Below are 22,158 nucleotides of genomic sequence, written 5' to 3'. Positions count from 1 at the left end.
AAATATTTACTATAAATCATAGATAATAGGCATCACATTTGGGGTGTTATGTTACAAAATTCATCATTATCATTTCATATAATCGCTGTAATGTATTGATATTAAACAGATTTTATAAAGTATGCACATTATACACTTTCAGGACATTAAAACTTGTATGGACGTTAATATAAACTTTTATTAAGAATAAAACGTTCTTTTAAATACTAAACAACAAACATAGTATGAATAATAAACACCAAACAAAAATTTCGGAGAAGACGCAATTTTTCCAAGAAATTCTAATTCTCCAAAGATAATAATTTTGCCTGATTTATAGTTAATATATAATAAATCCCTTTTAATTATAAACAAAGACGTAAAATATAAAGGTTTTTTGAGACTTTTTGTATTTCTTCCGGATTATTTGAATTTTCTTTTTTGAGAGAAAATTTATTGATAACTTCTTGGATATAGACAACACAAAATACATTGCTGTGAAAGCCAACACCGCTCAACACGTTCACTAAAATCCAAAATATTACTGTACATAACCATAACCTCAATTTTCTCTAAAATAAAATACTGTTCTCTCTTGAAATTAAAAGATTTTAATTAAAACGCCATAAATATATTAAAATGAGTAAAAGGCGACGAGGAAATTTTAAACCAAGAAATTTTCAGCAGAATAATCGGAAACCTCGTTCGGAATATCTCCATTATGACCAGCTTTCTGAAAAAGATGTGGGAATTACTGAATATTTAGGTAATTGTATGATAATTACGAATAAAACATCATTTGGTGTGCAACTGTAAACGCTACGTACCTATGTATTAAAGTGTAGAGCATTCGATTTTAAACACATTTTAGAAGAAATGCACCAGGATTGTAAAATACACCTATTAACTGAAAATTTCGGTTCCCACATCAGAAGTCATTGTCCAATATGATACCAAAAATTCATTAAATATTGTTGTTTTAATTTTAGGTGATTTAGAAGGCTTTTCTGGTATAATTAAAGCCAGATATTCAGACTTTCATGTAAGTGAAATAAACTTAGAAGGAAAAGTGGCCAAACTAACAGACACAAGCGTCCCAAAAGATTTCTCAATGAAGATGATAAAGCATAATTACCACGAAGTCATAGATAGCCCTAACAAATATATTCCTCAGCAAATATGGGAAGGTATCAAGGAAGTTATTAAATCTACTGATTCAGTACCTATTGAAATAGATATCGATGAACTGGATAAAGATGCTAGACTAGAAATACATAATTGCATAAAAAGCCACTTTGGACAGAAAATTGTTTCATCTACTATAGTTGTTGATGGAAAGCGTAAGATGCAGTTTAAGAAGTTTGATAAAGAAGGTAAGAAGTGATTGGTTAAAGATGAGTATTATTTACTTATGATTTTTAGCTAGACAAGATGTTCGGTACCAATGGCCTCCAGATAAAGGAGAATATGTATATTTTATTTTGTATAAAGAGAAAATGGACACTTTGGAAGCTACTCTTAAAATCAGTTCGGCATTAAATATGAGCGCTTCAAAATTTACACAAGCAGGTAAACAAAATTATTACTATTACATCTGATCATTTGCCTGTATGGTAATTATTTATTTAAAGGAGATGCCTTAAAATACCCAATTTTTAGTAGACTAAAAATAAAAAAATAAAGTGTCCAAAAAATTAACACTTTATGTTACATCATTCCCCACAGACATACTTATTTGTATAATGTAATCTGTAGTATACTATTTTCCTTTTTTTAAATTGTAAGTGCATTCTCAGCTTATATTTATTTTATATCAAATAAGTGTCCTCTTTCTAGTACATGAATAAATATATTATTTTTGTCTTCTTTTCTTCCAGGAACTAAGGATAAACGAGGTGTTACATCCCAATGGTTTTGTGTTAGGAAGGTGGAACCCTGGAAACTCATACAAAAAACCAAAAATCTCTTCCACATACGAATAGGAAACTTTGAATTCAAAGATGTCCCTCTGGCACTGGGCCAGTTGAAAGGAAACAAGTTTAGAATTGCTTTAAGGAATATCACAGCGTCAGATGAAACAATCAGTGCAGCTATGAATCATTTAAAAGAGAATGGATTCATCAACTATTATGGACTGCAGAGATTTGGAAATGATAAAGATGTTCCAACTTTTCAAGTAGGAATTAGTCTTTTACAAGGCAAATGGAAAGAGGTAAGGATTTACTAGTAATTAAATATGATGTTCAAAATGGTCAGAAAGAGAAAAAAATATTGACTTTATTTATAGTTGATAATTTTATCTTCAATGTACTTTTTTTTCGTAGGCTATTGACCTGATTTTAAAGCCTAAAGCATCAGATGATCTAAATTCAATACAAGGAGATGTTGTGAAAGCGAAAAATGTATATATGGAGACTGGTGATGCTACAAAAGCATACAATGTTCTTCAAAATAACAAATCTAATGCTGTCGAAGCTAAATTATTAGAAGGTTTAAAGGATGCCAATGACAATGACTATGTTAATGCACTGGAAAAGGTAAGTATTAACTCTTTATTATACTTTTTATTAATTACTAGTACTGGAACTGGTTCCAGGATGGGATGTACAGTTAATGGGAATTTAATCATTAAAGGCATAATAATATCAGGAGAAGAAGACACCAGTTTAGGAAACTGATGCCATATCCATTGGCAGATCTACAAAAATTGTTGTGTACACTGAAGAATATATAGGATTTTCTTGTAGGTTCCCAGATCAATGCGTCTTCTGTACTTACATGCTTTCCAAAGCTTAGTTTGGAATAGAATGGTCTCGAAACGTCTGCAAATCCATGGAATGAAACCCGTTGTAGGAGATTTAATATTAGTAAATAACAGTGACAGTATTGTAGACACTGTTGAGGGTGAGGAGAGTAACATTAATGTCAAAGAAGAAGAGACTGAAGGTATGCATTGAATATTCTTATATGTAGATTGTTTAGTATCTGTTTGTAATCAAAAACTTAATATATATGTTGTATTTTCCATGATTTTGACTCTGTGGCTGTGAAATTATGTTATTTTAAAAATTGATTGTGTATAATGACCTTTCAATAATTATTGTTTTTAGTTAAATCAAAAAAACAAGTAAGAGCTTTAACTGAAAAAGATTTAGAGATGTATAATATATATGATATAGTCATGCCTTTACCAGGATATGATGTTATTTATCCCGACAATATGAAAGAGCATTATAAAGCAGTAGTAGAAGAACTTGGCTTGGATTTAAGCATGTCCAAACAGTCAGTCAAGTAAGTAACAAACAAAATGGTTTTTATTCTATTATTAGTCCCCCACCATGGTGTTTTTTGTGTAATTATGTCAACATCATTGGCAAACTTTGTTTATACAAAGAAATTATCATTGGATAAATAAAAAAAACTAGAAATCCACAGATTTATTGATTTGTTGACCAAGACTCAATATTATATCATTAGTTACTTATTTTTGTTGATTTTACTTTTGTTTTTGATGGCCATTATGTTTCAGGGCATACAATCTTTCAGGAGATTATCGAAAAGTGCTAGAAAAAGCTGAAGATCTAACGTGGTATACAACACATTACAATACTCCCACTGATAATTTAATTTTGTCAGATTTGCAGGAGCTGAAAGGAGAAGTTTGTACACAAACTGTTAAAGGTGAAATATTTAATATAACTAATCTCTCCTAACATAACTTTATGTTTAAATTTATTGTTCTAGTATTAATATGACTTTCTTTGATCCAGATGGAAAATATAAAGCCCTAATTATGGAATTTGCCCTGCCCCCTTGTGCCTACGCCACGATGGTGTTGCGCCAGATCATGAAAGTCGATACTGCCACCAACGTACACTCGAAATTGAACGATTACCATCAAGAGAAGACAACTGCTAACACAAGTTCGGTAAAAGCAGAAAGTGATCTTATGGTAGAAGAAGATGGAGGTGCTAGTTTGTTAGCCAATGCGGAACAATACGAGAAATTCAAAAATAGTGTTTTCAATATTGTTAGTGAAACGACCACCAATGATATTAATGATGATAGTGAGGTTCCGAATAAGAAGCAAAAACTTGAAGAAACAAATACCGAAACATGAATTATGTTTTATTGAAGTTTTTTTTTAAATAAATTATTAAAGTTTTTTTGTTGTGCATTTATAATATCCAATTGGGATACCCAGTACATAGTTATGAACCTTTTTGCAGGTATTAGTATAGTTTAATGAAGGATATTACTATATAGAAATGAGAAATCTTTTTCTATCGACAGAATAAATCTATCCTTGGTCTGCCTCAGATGTTTTCTTTAAAATCGTGACAGATTTCTGAGATTTTGTCATTACTGTCTCAAATTTCTATTATTTCTAAAATATCACTTATAATTTTGTTAAAAATATCACTCAATAATCACTTAATGGTGATAATTTCGTGGTATGTTTCCCTTGTTTGTCAACTTTACCAGATTTTTCGATCATATTAAAACCTGGAAAGCTTCCAAGCCAGACAGGTATCATTATCTGCTTATCTGTGACGAATTTCCAAACAGGTAAAAAGGTGAGAAGTTATATGAAGGTATAATTCTCATTTATGAAGTAATCTTCATCATGAAAATCGTTTTTCTCTCCAGAACTATCAAATAATTGCCATTTAGTAATGTTTCTTTAAGGGAATAAAAATTAATATGTTATTAATAACTTTTATACACTACTACCAGTCTGAATTTTTTGTTGGCAACCCTTTTTGTGCTTTGGGTAGTTATGTGTTAACAAAATTTGTTGCAAATTCATCTTTTCCGTCAATTTTCAAAGATATTTCGATTTTATTTAGATCTGGAAAATATCCAGACCAGTCCAGTACTCCAACCTGGTTGCCAGTGATGACTTTTTGAATATTTCTTGCCTTGTAACAGGGCGGGAAGCTGTATGAAAGTATTATTAAGATTTCTGGGTTTATCTTCACCATAAGAATCGTTTTTGTCTCCAGGACTATCCTCCTCCTCCTAAGTGCCTTCTCTGTTGAGGTTGGCGATCAATATGGCAAATTTCTCTCTGTTCTGGGCTTGATGAATTAATTCATTTCCTCTTGTGTAGGTCCATTCTCTGATGTTTCGTAGCCAAGATTTTTTCTTTCGTCCTATGTCCCTTTTACCTGCAATCGTGCCTTCTAATATTACCTGGAGCTGCTCAAATTCCCTATGGTGCATTATGTGTCCTAGATATGACGTCTTTCTAATTTTGATAGTATTGATCAGATGAGGGCGTGTGTTCATTGCTCTCAGTACTTCTTCATTCATAGTTCTGCTGGTCCAGCTTATTATTAGCATTCGGCGGTACATCCACATTTCAAATGAATTTAATTTGTTGACGTCATACTGTTTTAATGTCCAGGTCTCACAGCCATACAGTAATAGAGACCACACGTAACACTTTAGTGTTCTCAATCTTATTGAGACTGATAGCTTGGGGTTACAGAGCATTTTACGCATATTCATGAAACCAGATCTTGCTATTTCAATGCATCTTCTAATTTCTTTTGAGTGGTCTAGTTGACTATTTAGTTCTCTGCCCAGGTATATGAAGCTTTGGGAACTCTGAAGAGTGATACCATTTATTTGTTTGTTAGGTATTACACCATGTTAGGTGTAACTTGTTCATGGGGGTTTTTGTGGAATACCAGAATTTTGGTTTTGAAAAAGTTAATCTCCAAGCCCAGCCTGTAACTTTCTTCTGATAGTTCATCAATATTTTTAGTTGGTCTTCTGTTTCTGCTAATACTACGGTGTCATCGGCATATCTTATATTGTTAATGATGATTCCATTGGCTCTGGCACCTTCAGGACGATCTTCAAGAGAAGCTCTAATTACATGTTCGTCATATACATTAAATAATAGGGGGGATAAAATGCACCCTTGACGCACTCCTCGTTCTATGTTGATTTACTTGGTGTTTCCGTTCTCTGTTCGAACGCATCCTATGTGGTTTCAGTATGTATTACTTATGATGGCTATGTCGTGTCCGTCCAACCCTACTTCTTTTAGCACCTCAATCAATTTTCCGTGTTTGATGCGGTCGAAGGCCTTTCTATAATCGGGAAAGCACACATACAGCCGTTTTTGATCCTCAAGATACCTTTCTGCCATCAGTGTCAATCCCATAATTGCTTCTCTAAGGCCTGTACCATTTCTAAAACCATATTGAGAACGACTCAGGCATTCTTCACACTTATTGTGAATTCGGTTATAAATTATTCGCATAAAAATATTAGCGGCATGACTCATTAGGGATACAGTTCGATGGTCTTCACATTTCCTTGCTTTTTGTTTTTTAGAAAGAGCTATATATGTGGATGTTAGCCAGTCATGCGGTATTATGCCATATTCATATATAATGTTGCAGAGGTATGTTAATTTCCTGACAGCATTATCACTTACGTGTTTAAAATGTTCGGCTGTTATTAGGTCTTCGTCGGGTGCCTTGTTTATTCTTTACGTCTTTTATTGCCTACAAAACTTCTTCGGTGAGAATGTTTAATTTTTCATCTGTATCTATTGGTGGGGGCTCTTCTGTTCTCTGATCACCAAACAAATCTTTAAGATATTGCTCCCATATTTCTTTCTGTTTTTCAGGGACTAATTCCATTTGGTTTTTCTTGTTTGTTACAATCGATAAGTATTTGGGTTTCCATATTCCAGCTACTTTTCATTTCCTAACCCCGAAAATCTAAATGATTACTTTGTTAATGTGAGTAAAAATATAACCTCAACTATTTCGCCACAACAAGATCCAGTTTCCTATCTCCCTAATTCAAAAAAACATTGCTGATACCTTCTTTTTACGACCAGTAGATAAGACTGAACTCATTCGAACAATTCGTAGTATAAAAAGCAAATCGTCCTCTAGTACAGATGGATTATCTATTAAAATCTTCTCAAATCTTCCGCATAATGTATTGGAGGTCATGGTCTCGCTAGTAAATGATTCCCTTGAAAAAGGTACATTCCCTTACTGCCTAAAGACTGCCATCGTTATTCCTCTTCATAAAGGTGGAGACAAATCTGATGCCTGCAACTATAGACCTATTGCCTTGTTATCAGCACTATCAAAAATTATTGAAAGGCTTATAAAAGCTCGACTTATGCCCTTTCTCCTTAAACATAATATTTTATCGCAAAATCAGTTCGGCTTTTTGTCTAATAAATGTACTAGTGATGCCATGTTTTCTGTGTTACATGAGGTATATCTATTACTAAATAGTAACCTCTCCTCCGCCACCGTTTTCTGCGACTATTCCAAAGCCTTTGACTGCGTAAATCACGACATTCTATTAAAAAAATTAACTTTCTATGGAATTCGGGGTGTGTCTTTGAATTGGTTCAAAACTTACTTGGTAGGTAGGAAACAATTGGTTAGAATAAAAGACACCGACTCTAGTTGTAAAGACATTGAGTGTGGAGTACCGCAAGGTTCAGTATTAGGTCCCATTCTTTTTTTACTTTTTATTAATGACATCACTTACTTGAAAATTAAAGGGAAAATTTTTCTATTTGCTGATGATACCAGTATTACTTGGAGCAGCTCTAATATTTCAACGCTTCATTCAATTATAACCGCTGATTTGCTTATAATCAAGGCTTGGTCAGACTCCAACTTACTTAGCTTTAACGTGGATAAGAAAGTAGCATTATCTTATAAAGGAGTCATTCAACCCTTGCTTTTGAATGAGAGCCAAATCAGTATCGTTAATTCCGTGAAATTTCTAGGTATTCTTATCGACAGCGATCTTAAATGGTCCTTGCATACTGACTCCTTAAGGAAAAAACTAGCCTCAGCTTGCTTTGCAATAAGATCTGTTTCGAAGGAACTAAATTTATCTTCTGTCAAAATGGCATATTTCTCATTGTTCGAGTCCCATCTTCGATATGGGCTTCCATTTTGGGGTTCTAGTACAGCGGCCCAATTTGATAGTATTTTCAAGTTGCAAAAAAGAGCAATTCGTTATCTATTTGGTCTCAAATAAATAACTCATTGCAAGACCTACTTCAAAAATCACGGAATTTTGACGCTTCCCTCTTTATTTATTTTGGAAACGGTTTGTTTGATTCGCAAGCATCTAAACATTTTTCCCGATAGACCTGATGGCTACTCCATTAGAAATTCGGATTCTAACGTTTATTTACCGATCCCGTCCATTCAGCTAGTAAAGAATTCTATTCTATATAGTGCAAAAAAACTTTATAATCACCTTCCAAGAGAAATTAAATCCGCAACATCTTTCATTAAGTTTCGTAGGATGACAAAAATCTATCTCTCTGAAAGACCATATTATTCAGTTGACGAGTTTCTTAATGTATAACAAAGAAACAAAATTAATATTGTTTATAATTACATCTGGGTGTCTCAAGCAGTGGCTACAATTTGTCTCATTTGTTGTTGTCTGTACAAATTATGTAAGTGATACAATAATTTTACTAATTTAAAATTGTATTGTTCTGTTTTTTTATTATATTTGTTTTTGTTTTATACTTTTTGTACTTTTTGACTGATTTTTTTAGCTTTGTCCATAAAATTGTTCAATAATTTTCAGTAACAATAAAGCATATTTCTTCTTCTTCTTCTACTTCTTTAACCTTTCTGTGTAGTTCTCTATATTTATGCTTCATTTGCAAATCTTCTACCTCTTTACATTTTTCTTTCATCCACTCTTCCTTAGCTACATTTGTTTTTTTCTCAATTTTCCTGTTGAGTGTTTTGTATCTTGTTAGGACTATCAAATAATACTAATAATAATACTATTTGGTACTGTTTCTACAAAATGTAAAGTTTATTATGTTCTTGAAAACTTTTTTGCACTACTTCCTCCCTAGATTTTTTGTTGGCAACCCTTTTGTGTAGTGTGTGTTAACAAAATTCGTTACAAATTCATATTTTCAAAGATTTTTCATTTATATTAAGGTGTGGAACATTTTCAGCCTAGTCATGTACCCTGATCTGGTTATCAATGGTGAATTTGTGAATATTTCTTGCCTTGTAACAAGACTGGGAGTTGTATGAAAGTATTATTAAGATTTGTGAGTTAATCCTCACCTTGAGAATCATTTTTGTCTCCAGAACTACCAAATGGCCAAATTGCTATTTGGTTCTATTTCTTCAAAAATATAAAGTTTAATATGTTCTTAATAACTTTTCTGCACAACCACTTGTCTACATTTTTTGTTGGGAGCCCTTTTGTGCTTTGTGGAGTTTGTTTTAATAAAATTCCTTGCAAATTAATATTTTCCATCAATTTTCAAAGATTTTTTGATTAGGTATATTAAGGTGTAGTAAATTTTTAAACAAGTCATGTACTCTGACCTGGATATCACTGACGAATTTCTGAATATTTCTTGCATTGTAACAAGGCCAATAGTTATATAAAAGTATTATTCTTATTTGTGAGATAATCGTCACTGTTAGAATTATTTTTGGCTCCAGGACTATCAAATAATTGCTATTTGCTACTGTTTCTTCAAAAATATAAAGTTTAATATGTTCCTGATAACTTTTCTGCACCGCTACTTGTCTACAGTTTTTGTTGGGACCCTTTTGTGCTTTGTGGAGTGTGTCTTAATAAAATTCGTTGCAAATTCATGTTTCCTATCAATTTGCAAATATTTTTTGATTATATTGAGGTATAGCAAATTTGTAAGCCAGTCATGTACCCGGACCTGGTTATCACTGGCGAATTTCTGAATATTACTTGCATTGTAACAAGACTAATAGTTAGGTATATGAAAGTATTTTTCTTATTTTGTCAGCTAATCGTCACTGTTAGAATCATTGTTGGCTCCAGAACTATTAAATAATCGCCATTTAGTAATTTCCTATGTTTTGATTGGCACTTAGGCCACGTTAATTTGGCTAAATAATTTTACAGTCTAGTATTTGTAAACAAAACAAACAACGTCTTCAGTTATTTATATTTTTTATTTTAATTCAAGTACAAAATCAAAGAATGCTCAAAAATCAATAAGTTGGCAGTTGCAAAAGTTGTAATCCCATATTCCATTGATTGGTACTAAACTAAGTACTAAACTATACAAACATTCAATCATTTAAAATTCCCCTTATAAATATAAATAATGCCACTATTTTTCGTAATGATAAAAATAAAGAATGTACCTACAAAGCTACTCAGTTTTGAAAAGGAATTTCAAACAATTAATAAATATGAAATAAGTAACGAAGCAAGTGTTACTACCGAAATATCCCACCTCTATAATTACGAGTCTGGCAGGTTACTGAAGACCTGTTGTTCTGCAACTTTTTTAACAAAGGACAAAGGGGTTCATTATCGTGCCCTAGACTTATATATTAAACAATACCATTATGCAATATTGACGGGTTCACAGAAAAACACCCAATTTCAAGAAAACGATAACTAATAGAAACGACATTATTATAGAGATTATAAACACATGCATAATACTTATTTATTTGTGAATGATATTAAAAAATATCGATTTGCAGGTGTTAAAATTAGTTTATATTTAACTTAAATGGTGCAAACCTACCATACCAAAACAGTACATACAAAAAAACTAAGTAATTATTGAGATGAGAGACTATTCATTTTATTTAATTGGCAACTATGGAAATTTAATCGACTTTTCAAACCATTTATTTTCACAATGAGGTAAAGATCGGTTATGACATTTAATATTTAAATAATGTGAACTAGTAAGTGTAATATATTATTAAAAAGCGGGAATCTAGATAACTGGAATTCTAATTTTGGCAGTTCAGAAAAGTTTTAGTTTGAAATTGAAGTAAATTAGTGAATATGGTAAGTACAATAGTTTTATTGTGAATTTAACTTTGTATAGTAACTTTATTATAATAGTAAAATATTTTTAAAGATAGATAATAATTTATTCTTACAAATATTTTGAATTATTGGGAGCTGTTTAGACTTTTACCAGCTTTTTATTAGATTACAGATGGATATTCGGTTATAGGGTTTTGAAAAGTCATTATTAGTATTTTGGGGTTGCATTTTTGCAAATGACACTTTTTCAGTTATGAGAATCTTCTTATTATGTTGCTATTAATGATTTTTAAGCATTTCTAATACTCTTCTCTGTCCTTTTTATTGTTCCTTTTTTGTTTAACTATAAAACCAATAAATTTCATACTGTTTTTAGCGTCCTTTAATTTTTTATTTTAGAATTTGCTGCATTTGTTAAGCATAATTTTCTAGAGGATTTTCAATAATTTTCGAAGTTTTTGTAGTCACATATTTTTGCGTATTTTGCGTTTTGATTTCATATTGTAAAACTCAATAGATATAAGTTTTATTAAACCAAATCTCAAAATGTGGCATGTTTTAATCAACTTTTCATTCATACAAATTGACGTTTTACTTCAAAATGTACGTATACAAGGTAGAGGGAAATTTTCGTTCATTCTACCTCTCTTTATCAGTTTGTTTACATAGGTTCTGAATAGTTTTACCTATGTTTTGCTCTTGCCCTTTCTGTCTGCCCTTGTATGATAATCTTTTATCATAGCTTAATATTCTCCGATTATTTTTTTACCAAGAGGTTGAAGTCTTCGACTAAGAATATTTGTATGTACATATATTCAGGGATTCTACAGTAGCCACCGCCTTCCCTTGCTCAACCTTTTCCATCTCTCTCTATTGTCCCATTCTCCATCGTTTCGATCTCTCTTACTCATGGCGTCGTCTACTCCGTTCCTCCAGGATCTTCAGGATCGTCCTCTTTTCCTCCTTCCTATGGAGCTCCATTCGGTTATTCTCTTTATCCATCTGCTGTTGCTAGTTTTTCTTACATGTCCATACCACTTTAGTCTTTTTTGTTCTATATATGTTAGTACGTCTGTTTCTATTGATGTTCTTTGTTTTATTTCGTCATTATTTCTTCAATCCATTCTTGTTACTCTGCAGCATCTTCGCAGGCATTCCATCTCTGTTGCTATTATCTTACTGCTGTTTTTCTTGTTTATAATCCAATTTTCAGTCCCATATGTCATAATACTTCGCACTAATGTTTTTTAAATGTGTGTTTTTGTCTTCATATTAAAGTAGGTGTCTATCCCACCTTACTGTTGTTGAGTTAAGTTGTCCGATTGCTGTTATTGTTTGTTTAATCTTTGCTTAATTTCTTTCTCTACTATTGTTTTTTTCGTGATTATAAACCCCGAGTATTTGAATTTATGCTTTCCTTTGATTGTTACGTTGTCGTTAATCTGTAGATCTTCTATGTCTTCTTCACTTGTAGATAGGTACTCTGTTTTCGCGTGGTTAATATCTAGGCCAGCCTTTGTATATTCTTCTTGTAGTTTATTCATCATGTAACTGAGGTCTTCTTGGTCTTGTGCAATCACTACTTGATCGTCTGCAAAGCTTAGCGTATATAGGTACCCGTTTCGTACCGGTACTCCCATGCCTTCGCATTTTCTTTTCCACGTAGTCAAGGCCTTCCCTAAGTATATTTTAAATAGGGTTGGAGATGTGGAACAACCCTGCAGGAGCCCTTTGGTTGTGGTGAAGTCTCCTATGATTCTTGTTTCCATTTTAATGAACACTTTATTTTCTTTATACAGAGCTTTTGTAGCTTCTATGAGTTCCGTCTGTATGTCTAATTTGTACATTGCCTCCCATAGTTCTGACCTTGCTACAGGGTCATACGCCTTTCTCAGGTCCACAAATAACAAATGTATATCTCTATTTTTTGCTTTTTTCTCTTCCAACAGTTGTTTCAGTGTATATACGTGGTGTATGCATGATCTTCCTGCCGTGAAGCCTGCCTGATCCTCCCCGATTTTTCCTTTTATCGCTTACTCTATCTTTTCTCGCAGTATCTTCCCATATAATCTTCCTATTGATGATATTACGCTTATTCCTCTGTAGTTTTCGCATCGTTTATCTCCTTTCTTAAATCTAGATGATATATGACACCTGTACCCCTGGCAGGGACCCTCACAGGGTGCTATCAGACTGGTCAGCTGAACCCTGGTTTTTTTTAGAGGTGTTACTCCTCTATCCCTCCTCTTTTATCCGGGCTTGGGACCGGCTGCATCGGTTATAGAGCTACTCAATTCATGCCATACGAATACAGGCAAAGTTAAGAATATTTGTGGGTACCTATTTTGTATCAAGAACAAAGAAGAGCTCTATAATTCAGACATACTAATTTATCTCTTTTTTATGAATAGGACATATTATACTTTTGTTCCATTGTTTTGGGACTCTTTCTTATCTGCATATTTTTTGTAGTAGCTGGTACATCTTTTTTGTCAAATTTTTTCCTCATTGCTGATACAGGGTGAGTTTCTACTCACGGGACGCGAGATTACAGCGAAAGGGTAAAAGATTTAAACATTTTATTACATTCATCGTTTGTACAATACAGGGTGTCCCAATAAATTGCGGCGTATCAAAGTTTATTTTTTTATGGGACACCCTGTATTTGATTGCATTTTTAGTTGTTCGCAAAAATAAGGTATAGTTTTTCATTGTTATTGGTATTTTTATTTTACAAAAACAGTGCTAATAAACATTTTTGTTCAAAGTGGGGTCCCAAAATTAACGTTCGCAAAAAAAAATTCAGCTTGTTCGTATGATTTTTGGAGGTTCAGTGGCATATTCGTCTCTGAAGACTGGAGTATAAATAAATTTATTTATTTATAACAAAACTAAAGCATCTCTGGCATTTAGTAATGCGTTTTCATTAAAAAAATGAAGAAAATTGCTTCATTGAAAGCCGACAAAATACATTTTTTTGTGTATACCGATTTTGAAATTTGAAATTCAGTTTGCTTCAACCTAATTTTCTTGGTATTTTTCACCAGCAATACCGATGGTTTATTATACAGATTGAACGAATTTAGAACGGAACATACGAAAACAATGTATTTCGGCTCAACTCCGCTCTAGGTGGTTGGCCAACAAAAGGTTGTCAAATAATTATATTATAAAAATCCAATACTTCAGCGGGCTGCTGGATTCTGAATTCTTTCAAGAACAAGTCAAAACTCCACCCAAATAGGTTGCCTAGAATCACTGAAAAAACTAGACTACACAAGCAGTTATTATGCTGTCAAACCACTTATCGCTTCCTTATAGTCCAAGAGATAGAGCCGAAATTTTGAACTGATCAGTAATATGACATTTCTCTATTGAAATATATTTATTGTAACTGGGTTAAGACTTTGCCTTACAGGCGGACGCCCCTCGTGGTACAGGGGGTGGCTATACAGGGATGAAGTTGTCATTTTTTTTCGGAAAAATTAACGATCGATAATATGGCTGAAAATTTGCCCAGAGGTATATTTAAGAAAAAAATGTGATTTGTAAAGTAAATATGACTTTAGTTTGAAAAAAAAACATTATCATAATATCATTTTAAAACTACAAAATATTCTATAAAAGATTCAGACGATGACGTAGAGTTTTATCAAATGTTTTAGAAAAGTTTTTCTAATTTTTTTTTCTTATCGGAAAAATCGTTTGAAAATTTTTGGAAAAAAATCATGGTATAACTGACAGAAAATCGAAAGGATTCTACAAATTAGATTTTACCTCAAAAAATTACGAAAATTTTCATTTACGGAAATTTTTTTGGAAAATTTTGAGGAAAACTCTACTTGACGCTTTTCAGAATAGTAACAGAAGTGAGCATACAAATTTTCAAATCAATCGGTATAAAAATATCATAATAAAATCAGTTTGAAAATTGTTACCGAGACCTAAAATGCGCAGGCAAGTGGTACATTTGATCCCGTTTTATGGCTCCCTGTAACAACCCAGCTGTCCGCTCTTTTCGATTTAGAGTTTTTAGGAGCTAAATAATGAGTCATGAAAATGGCGGACATATTACTTATCGTTAATTTTTCCCCAAAAAATTGCAATTTCACCCGTGTCCGCCACCCCTTATGTATCCACTCTCGCGTCCGCCCTTTGGGATTTCGTCTAGTTATACTAAGATCTTACTCTGGTAAAATTTTCAGCCATATTATCGATCGTTAATTTTTCCGAAAAAAATGACAACTTCATCCCTGTATAGTTACCCCCTGTACCACGAGGGGTGTCCGCCTGTAAGGCAAAGTCTTAACCCAGTTACAATGAATATATTCCAATAGAGAAATGTCTTATTACTGATCAGTTCAAAATTTCGGCTCTATCTCTCCGACTATTAGGAAAGCTCCTCTTTCCTTTAAAGGAGACAGATAGTTGAACGATAGTTTACACAATGTCTATCACCGGGTATGGATTTATTTTTGTCCAAGTTTTATATTGGTCCACTATTTCAAATGCAGTTCAAACAGACATATATTAAATTGTATGTTCCGTTTTAAATTCGTTCAATCTGTATATATAATATAATATAATATAATATATTAAACGAATATCCAACTATTTAGATATAAGAGTAAATTTGTTATAATGGCTTAGATAAGTAAATTGATAATGAGTCTTTTTTTAAAACTTTACATTTTAAGAAAAGTCGTCATATCTCAGAACACTCTTATACTTAGATATAGCAAAGTTCTATGAAACTATACCTTATTGCAATAGAATACAGGGTGTCTCATTAGAAAAAATATAACTTTTGATAAGAAGTAATTTATTGCGACGATCCGTATATTCTAAAATAATTTTAAAATATAGCTTTTATCAACTTACAAACTATTAATGAAAAATTTTTTTTTTGACTTTTAGCCTTTCGCTGTAATCTTCTGTCCCGTTAGTGGTGACTCACCCTGTAAGTTCTGTATAAGCCTGATGGAAGGTGTAATAAATAAAACAAATACTAGATTGAGTAATTGTATAAGCAACAAGTATATTGTAACTTCACATGCCAGTAACTTAACCTAACAACTGTCTCTAACCTAATAACCTGTCCCGTCACCCTCTGTCATGCCATCCTGTTACCAACATGAATAATATGATTGTCACTTAACTGGGTATCATACATCCTCTTTTCTTTTTCCTTATAAGTTCAGCTTACAAGGTTTTTTAATTTGTCTCCCTGACCTTGTACAGTAAGTATTATTATGATTTGATGTTTCAAGTATATGATTATTATCGGGGATTAAAACTTCTGTTGCTTGATGTTCCTGATGTGTTTCAATACCCTCACTGTCTGGCAATTCATGATATACACCACCATTGCCACCCATATGATGATCATCACCACAGTCTACAACATGTTTATTTACTGATGATCTTATGTGAGATCTGTTTCTTCTGATAATGTTTCCACTGTCATCTTGCAGGATGTATGATCTAGGCGATTCATGTTGATTCAAGATTTTTGCAGACTTCCAGGTGTTATTACAGTGATCAAGGACTGTTACATCCATGTCCCTGTTCAATGGCTTCAATATTGTTGCATTTTTATTAAAAGTTGTCTCATTTAATTCTTTTTTAGCTTTCATTTTCATTTCCACATTTTCACACAAACATGGATGCAACAAATCAACTGAAATTGGAACTTTTGTTTTACATCTTCTGCTATTAAGAAGTTGTGATGGGGAGTATCCCATACCTTTTAATGGATAATTTCTATAATTTATTAATGCTGACTGAAGGTCTGCATGCTTTCTTTCATCTATAGTTTTCCTTAACATGTTTTTTGCAATTGACACTGCTTTTTCTGCTAATCCATTTGAACGTGGATAATTAGGACTACGAAAGATTAAAGTAAAGTTCCAATTTCTGCTAAACTTTCTAAATTTTTCACTATTATATGGTACATTGTCAGTTACAAGAAAATCAGGTGATCCAAATCGTGCAAAAACTGTCTTAATTTCAGCAATTACTGAATCAGCACTTTTATCTTTAATGGGTAATACCTCTAACCAGTTAGAATATGAGTCAAATAAAACTACGTAACTTTTTCCAGCATATGTGAAAATGTCGGACCCAACCCTCTCCCATGGTCTTTTAGGTAGTGGATATGATAAAAGAGTTTGTTTTGGGTTTTTTCTAGCAAATTTTTCACAACTCTTACATGCCCTTATATATGATTCAATATCCATCGCCATACCAGGCCAATAATAAATTTGGCGTGCTAGTGCTTTTGTTTTTTCTATGCCTAAATGTCCCTCATGAAGTAATCCTAGAACTTCTTTTCTTAATGAAAAAGGAACAACTAATTTATTGTCTAGAAAAAGAAGGTCATTAGTTATAAATAGGTTCTCCTTAAGTTTGGCAAAGTGTCTGACATTTTCTGGAATTTTATATTTTTGCTCTGGCCAACCACTGATGATAAAATCAAAAACAACTTGTAGTTGGGGGTCTGCTATTGTCTGTTGTCGAAACTGATTTTTTCGTTCCTCAGATAGCGGTAAATCATTGACAATTGAATGAACAGCAAACTCTATCTCCGTATCAACAGATTTTTTGTTGTTTTTTAGAAATGCCCTTGATAGTGTGTCAGATATGTACATGCTTTTTCCTGGTTTGTATGACACAACTAAATTATAATCTAATAATTTTAATCTCATTCTCAGGATTCTTGGTGAAATTGACTGTAAATCTTTTTTAAAAATTGATTCCAGTGGTTTGTGATCACTGTGGACTTTTACACAAGCCCCATAGACAAAGTAGTGAAACCTCTTTACAGCAAATAAAATAGCTAGAGTTTCTTTTTCTATTTGAGCATACTGCTGCTCAGTTTTTGTAAGGCTCCTTGATGCAAAGGCCACAGGTCTGCCTTCTTGCAACAAACATGCCCCCAATCCATCTTTTGATGCATCTGTTTCAATTTCTGTTGGTTTCTTTGGGTCAAATACTGCCAAGATTGGCGAGTTAGTCAACAGATGCTTTAGTTGATCCAGTGAATCTTGATGCTCACTTGACCACTGCCAATCTACATCCAATCTTGTCAAGTTTCTTAACGGGGCAGATATTTTTGATAGGCTTGGTACGAACTTGGCTACATATTTTACCATTCCTAAAAATCTTGCAACATCTTGTTTGCACTCTGGTGTGGGCATGTCTAAGATTGCTTTGATATATTTATCACTTGTTTTCACACCATCCTTTGAAAATATCTGACCCATGTATTTAACACTACTTTGTTTGAACTGTACCTTGGACTTATTGAACTTTATATTGTATTTGGTAGCACAGTCAAGAACCCTTTTTAAGTTCCTGTCATGTTCTGCTTCTGAGGCACCAGTGACAATTAAATCATCAAAGTAAAGGCCTACGCCTTCAAGATCTCCAAATATTTCAAAATTCTTTTTCTGGAATACTTCTGGGGCTGAGCAGATACCGAAAGCCAGTCTATTAAATTGATATCTACCAAATGGTGTGCCGAAAGTCATTAAATCTGCACTTTCATCATCCAGCTCCACTTGCCAATAACCATCCTTCATGTCTAAAACGGTGAAGAACTGTCCTCTACCAAGTAGAGTTACAATTTCATCAACAGAAGGAATTTGAAAATGTTCTCTCTTGATGGCCCCATTAAGTTCTTTTGGATCAAGACATAGCCTTAAGTCACCATTTGGCTTTTCCACAATGACAAGTGGGTGAACCCACTCTGTTGGTTTATCTACCTTTGTTATGACTCCTTGCGCTTCAAGATCACGCAGTTTATTTTTTAAACGTTTTCGTAAAGCATGTGGAACCCGTCTTATGGTGCTTATTCGAGGTTTGGTATCTTCTCTTAAGGTTATATGGTGTTTTGTTGGAAATTTTCCTAGACCTTCAAACACATGTGCATATTTTGTTACTAAATCATTTAAATTTTTAAATTTAGAACTTACTAATGAATCTACCCGTTTGACTAAATTTAATTCTATACATTCCTTAAACCCCAGCAGAGGAACCTGATTTTTTGTATCTACAACTACAAAAGATATATCTTTTTTATCATTTTTAATAACACAAGTTAATGTAACTCTACCTACAGTTTTAATTTTAAACTTTGAATCCCCATATGATACTAATGATACATTAGATTTATGGATATGTGCTGTTGGGGCTATTTCTTTGAGAATACTTAAAGGCAATGTGCTTACCTCAGCTCCAGTATCTAATTTAAATGACACAGGCTTATTGTTAACATAAATATCAGCTGACCACATATCTTGTCCAACCTCATGTTTACATTTAGAGTTTACTGACCTGACAAAATACTGATACTCACTACCTTCACTCTCACTTCCTGAACTGTGCACATCACTTACACTAGCTTCTGTTACTTGATGCACTTTCTTCTTCTGCTCTTTCATCGCCTTTCTTGGAATTTCTGGTTTGATTCTCACATTGCTCCCACTAGTTTTATGGTCTTCTCTACAAACTTTTGCAAAATGGTTATGGCCTTGACACTTAGCACATGTTTTACCCCAAGCAGGACATCGATTGTCTCTCAAATGATTATATCCACATCTGGTACACACACGATCACATCTTGGTTCTCTTCGTTGAACTGCATTTATTAATGACTCATTTTGTAACATTTTAGACTGGTCTTTACTAATTTCTATCGCTCGACATATGTCAACTGCTTTCATTAACGTTAACTCTGATTCTCTGAGCAGTTTTTCTTGTGTTGCTTTGTTGTGTATGCCCATTACTATTCTATCTCTGATCATCTGGTCTTGTTGGCTATACTCTGTTGTTTTAATGGCTTTCCGTAGTTCTGTAACAAACGAGTCAAATGGTTGCCCTTCTTGCTGGCTAATACTATTAAACTTAAATCTTTCAAATATGACATTTTTCTTTGGTGAACAATACTCTTCAAACTTCTTTTTTACGCAAGTTACTGTTCTGTCTTCATTTTCATCAAATGTGAAGGTATTGTACAGCTCCAATGCCTCGTCACCCACCAGACTTAAGAAAACTGCCAGCTTTTTACTTTCTGGTTTGGAGGTTAGGTCCGTAGCTATCATAAATAGATCAAACTTTTGGCTAAATTTGCGCCAGTTTTCAGATATATTCCCATCTAATACTAGAGATTCAGGTGGCTTAAACGTGGATTCCATGATGATACCAAAAAAAATGATACTCACGTGTTACAATACAAGGTTACAGTTGAGTACCTATCCAAACAAGAAATGGTTACACCACGCAAAGATTATCACACCTGACACCATGTATAAGCCTGATGGAAGGTGTAATAAATAAAACAAATACTAGATTGAGTAATTGTATAAGCAACAAGTATATTGTAACTTCACATGCCAGTAACTTAACCTAACAACTGTCTCTAACCTAATAACCTGTCCCGTCACCCTCTGTCATGCCATCCTGTTACCAACATGAATAATATGATTGTCACTTAACTGGGTATCATACAAGTTCTGCCGGTATTTTATCAATTCTTGTCGATTTATAGATTTTTTGTATTTAAATTGCCATTCAAACCTATTCTAGTGCAGGAGGTATAGTACCTAAGTTTATTTTCCTCTTCATCTTTCGTCAGTTCTTGTTGTTTCTGCTGCTGCCGTTATTGTTTTAGTGGTTGTAATTTTTTCCTTCCTTTTCCGGCTTGTATCCCTGTCACAAATGTTTGACAAATTAGTATGCATTGCCTTCTTCTCTCCATGTCTGCATAGTTTATTTACTCTTCGTTTTTTTGTTTTCTAATTCTGTTTTCCATGAAGACATGAGAAATATGGAAATACGTGTTTGGCGGAGGAAGGCGATGGATAGGGACGACTGGAGAAAAATTCTTGGGGAGGCTAGGACCCACACAGGGTTGTAAAGCCAAAATGATGATGATGAATTCTGTTTTCCTCTTTTATAGTTTGTCCAAGTATGTAATTCTTATGTGCTTCATTTCTTGTCCGAATCTCTTGTTTACATTTTTTATCGAACCATTTTTTCTTTTCGTTGTATTTTTGTTCCTAATTGCCTCTTTTGCCGTGTTCAGTATGATGCTGCTTATGGTATTTTCCTCTGATTCTCTATTGGAGATTTTTCTCTGTTCTGATCTCCTTGTAATTTTTCATCCACTTTTCTCTTATTAATAAATATGCTATAAGGAAACAGTGTCCGAAAAATATTTAGGTCAAAATTGTTTTTTCAGGGAAGAAATAAGAAGCCTACAATCATCATTCCCAGCAATCTACGCAAAAAACGAAAATGTACTAGATCGTTTTTACGAGAATCTGTGATACTTACTTTCCAAAGTCTAGAAAACGAAGTTCCTAATAGCTTAAACTTAACCAATACGAACTTTTCAACAGATAATTTTGTTCGCCGGTGCCGAGAAACCGTAGCAGCAGACATCACCAAAGAAATACGGCCTTTAAGATCGATAGATGTCAATACAATAACCACAGACTATAAAATAGAACAACCTGTGGAAGCTACCTCACTTGTATCTTTAGCTGATAAGAAAAACACTAGTCGAAATTTAAACGAAATAGTTAATAAACTAGCGGTATTGGATATACCGAGTCAGTACCTGAACAAGGAAGATTTTTGGTGTAACACAGATCTTTCAACGACGTGCCAACTGACCCAAAGTGATATTGATGTAGTTGAATGGATCCTAGAAAATGATTCGAATTCTTCCAATGAGACGTCTAATTTAGTGGATTGGATCCTTCCAAATGAAAGTGCATGGTATGATTTGGAGCCGTCCATTCAGTTTCCTAAACTTCATCGGTTGTTCCCACAACAACTGATGAAGATTTTTGGTGTTTATTTTAACGATACCTTTGAATAGTTGCAATATTATTAACTCTACTGATGTGTAATTTAAATAAAAGTTTATTTATTTTTTTTGTTGGCTCACCCGAAGTCAGTGCGCGCTATTTCTATAACTTTAACAGTCAAAATAAATCAAATTCTGATATATATTATGACCTACTAATGAAGATATAATGTTCATGTATAATATAACTAAATATCTTCAACAAGAAACCTTTCTTCAGTGAGCAAATATCGTGTAAAATTTTTTATATTTTCTGTACAATCTTTGTTGAGTTTTAAGAATAAATGTTTTGTTTTTGTAAATTTTGTCGGTGTTTATAAATACAAGAAGTAAAGGAAATTAGTGCAAAAATTGTATTCCAAGCCAATAAGTTATTATCTCGCCACAAGAGAATGAGACGTTCCTTTGATACGTTGCAAACTATCTGCTCCAGTAACCCTCTCTCCATCCTAACTTACCTACCTATTTATATAAAA

At 33.2% G+C, this 22,158-nt stretch overlaps 2 protein-coding genes across 2 annotated transcripts; both read left to right on the top strand.

The window, feature by feature from the left end:
• The first annotated feature begins 496 nt into the window (after window positions 1–496).
• On the top strand, window positions 497–4,144 carry Pus7 (pseudouridine synthase 7). The gene is made up of 9 exons (XM_072545340.1): window positions 497–745; window positions 969–1,352; window positions 1,402–1,548; window positions 1,857–2,191; window positions 2,304–2,516; window positions 2,727–2,925; window positions 3,090–3,270; window positions 3,509–3,660; window positions 3,750–4,144. Exons 1-9 carry the CDS (start codon window positions 619–621, stop codon window positions 4,097–4,099), a joined length of 2,088 nt encoding a protein of 695 aa, XP_072401441.1. The 5' UTR covers window positions 497–618; the 3' UTR covers window positions 4,100–4,144.
• Window positions 4,145–10,688: 6,544 nt separating this feature from the next.
• On the top strand, window positions 10,689–21,932 carry LOC140450039 (uncharacterized). The gene is made up of 2 exons (XM_072543462.1): window positions 10,689–10,824; window positions 21,050–21,932. The coding sequence occupies exons 1-2, from the start codon at window positions 10,822–10,824 to the stop codon at window positions 21,692–21,694; spliced, it is 648 nt and encodes a 215-aa protein (XP_072399563.1). The 5' UTR covers window positions 10,689–10,821; the 3' UTR covers window positions 21,695–21,932.
• Window positions 21,933–22,158: the final 226 nt, after the last annotated feature.

This window comes from Diabrotica undecimpunctata, chromosome 9, assembly GCF_040954645.1.
Source record: "Diabrotica undecimpunctata isolate CICGRU chromosome 9, icDiaUnde3, whole genome shotgun sequence".
NCBI lineage: Eukaryota > Metazoa > Arthropoda > Insecta > Coleoptera > Chrysomelidae > Diabrotica > Diabrotica undecimpunctata.
The sequence above is the reverse complement of the archived record's forward strand: the minus strand, read 5'-3'. Positions and strand labels throughout refer to the sequence as shown.

Excerpts from the sequence above, each read along its gene's own strand:
- Pus7 (XM_072545340.1), top strand. The coding sequence starts at position 619 with ATGAGTAAAAGGCGACGAGGAAATTTTAAACCAAGAAATTTTCAGCAG. Across the intron at positions 746-968 it reads GGGAATTACTGAATATTTAG|GTGATTTAGAAGGCTTTTCT; the intron begins GTAATTGTATGA and ends TTTTAATTTTAG. Across the intron at positions 2,926-3,089 it reads CAAAGAAGAAGAGACTGAAG|TTAAATCAAAAAAACAAGTA; the intron begins GTATGCATTGAA and ends TATTGTTTTTAG.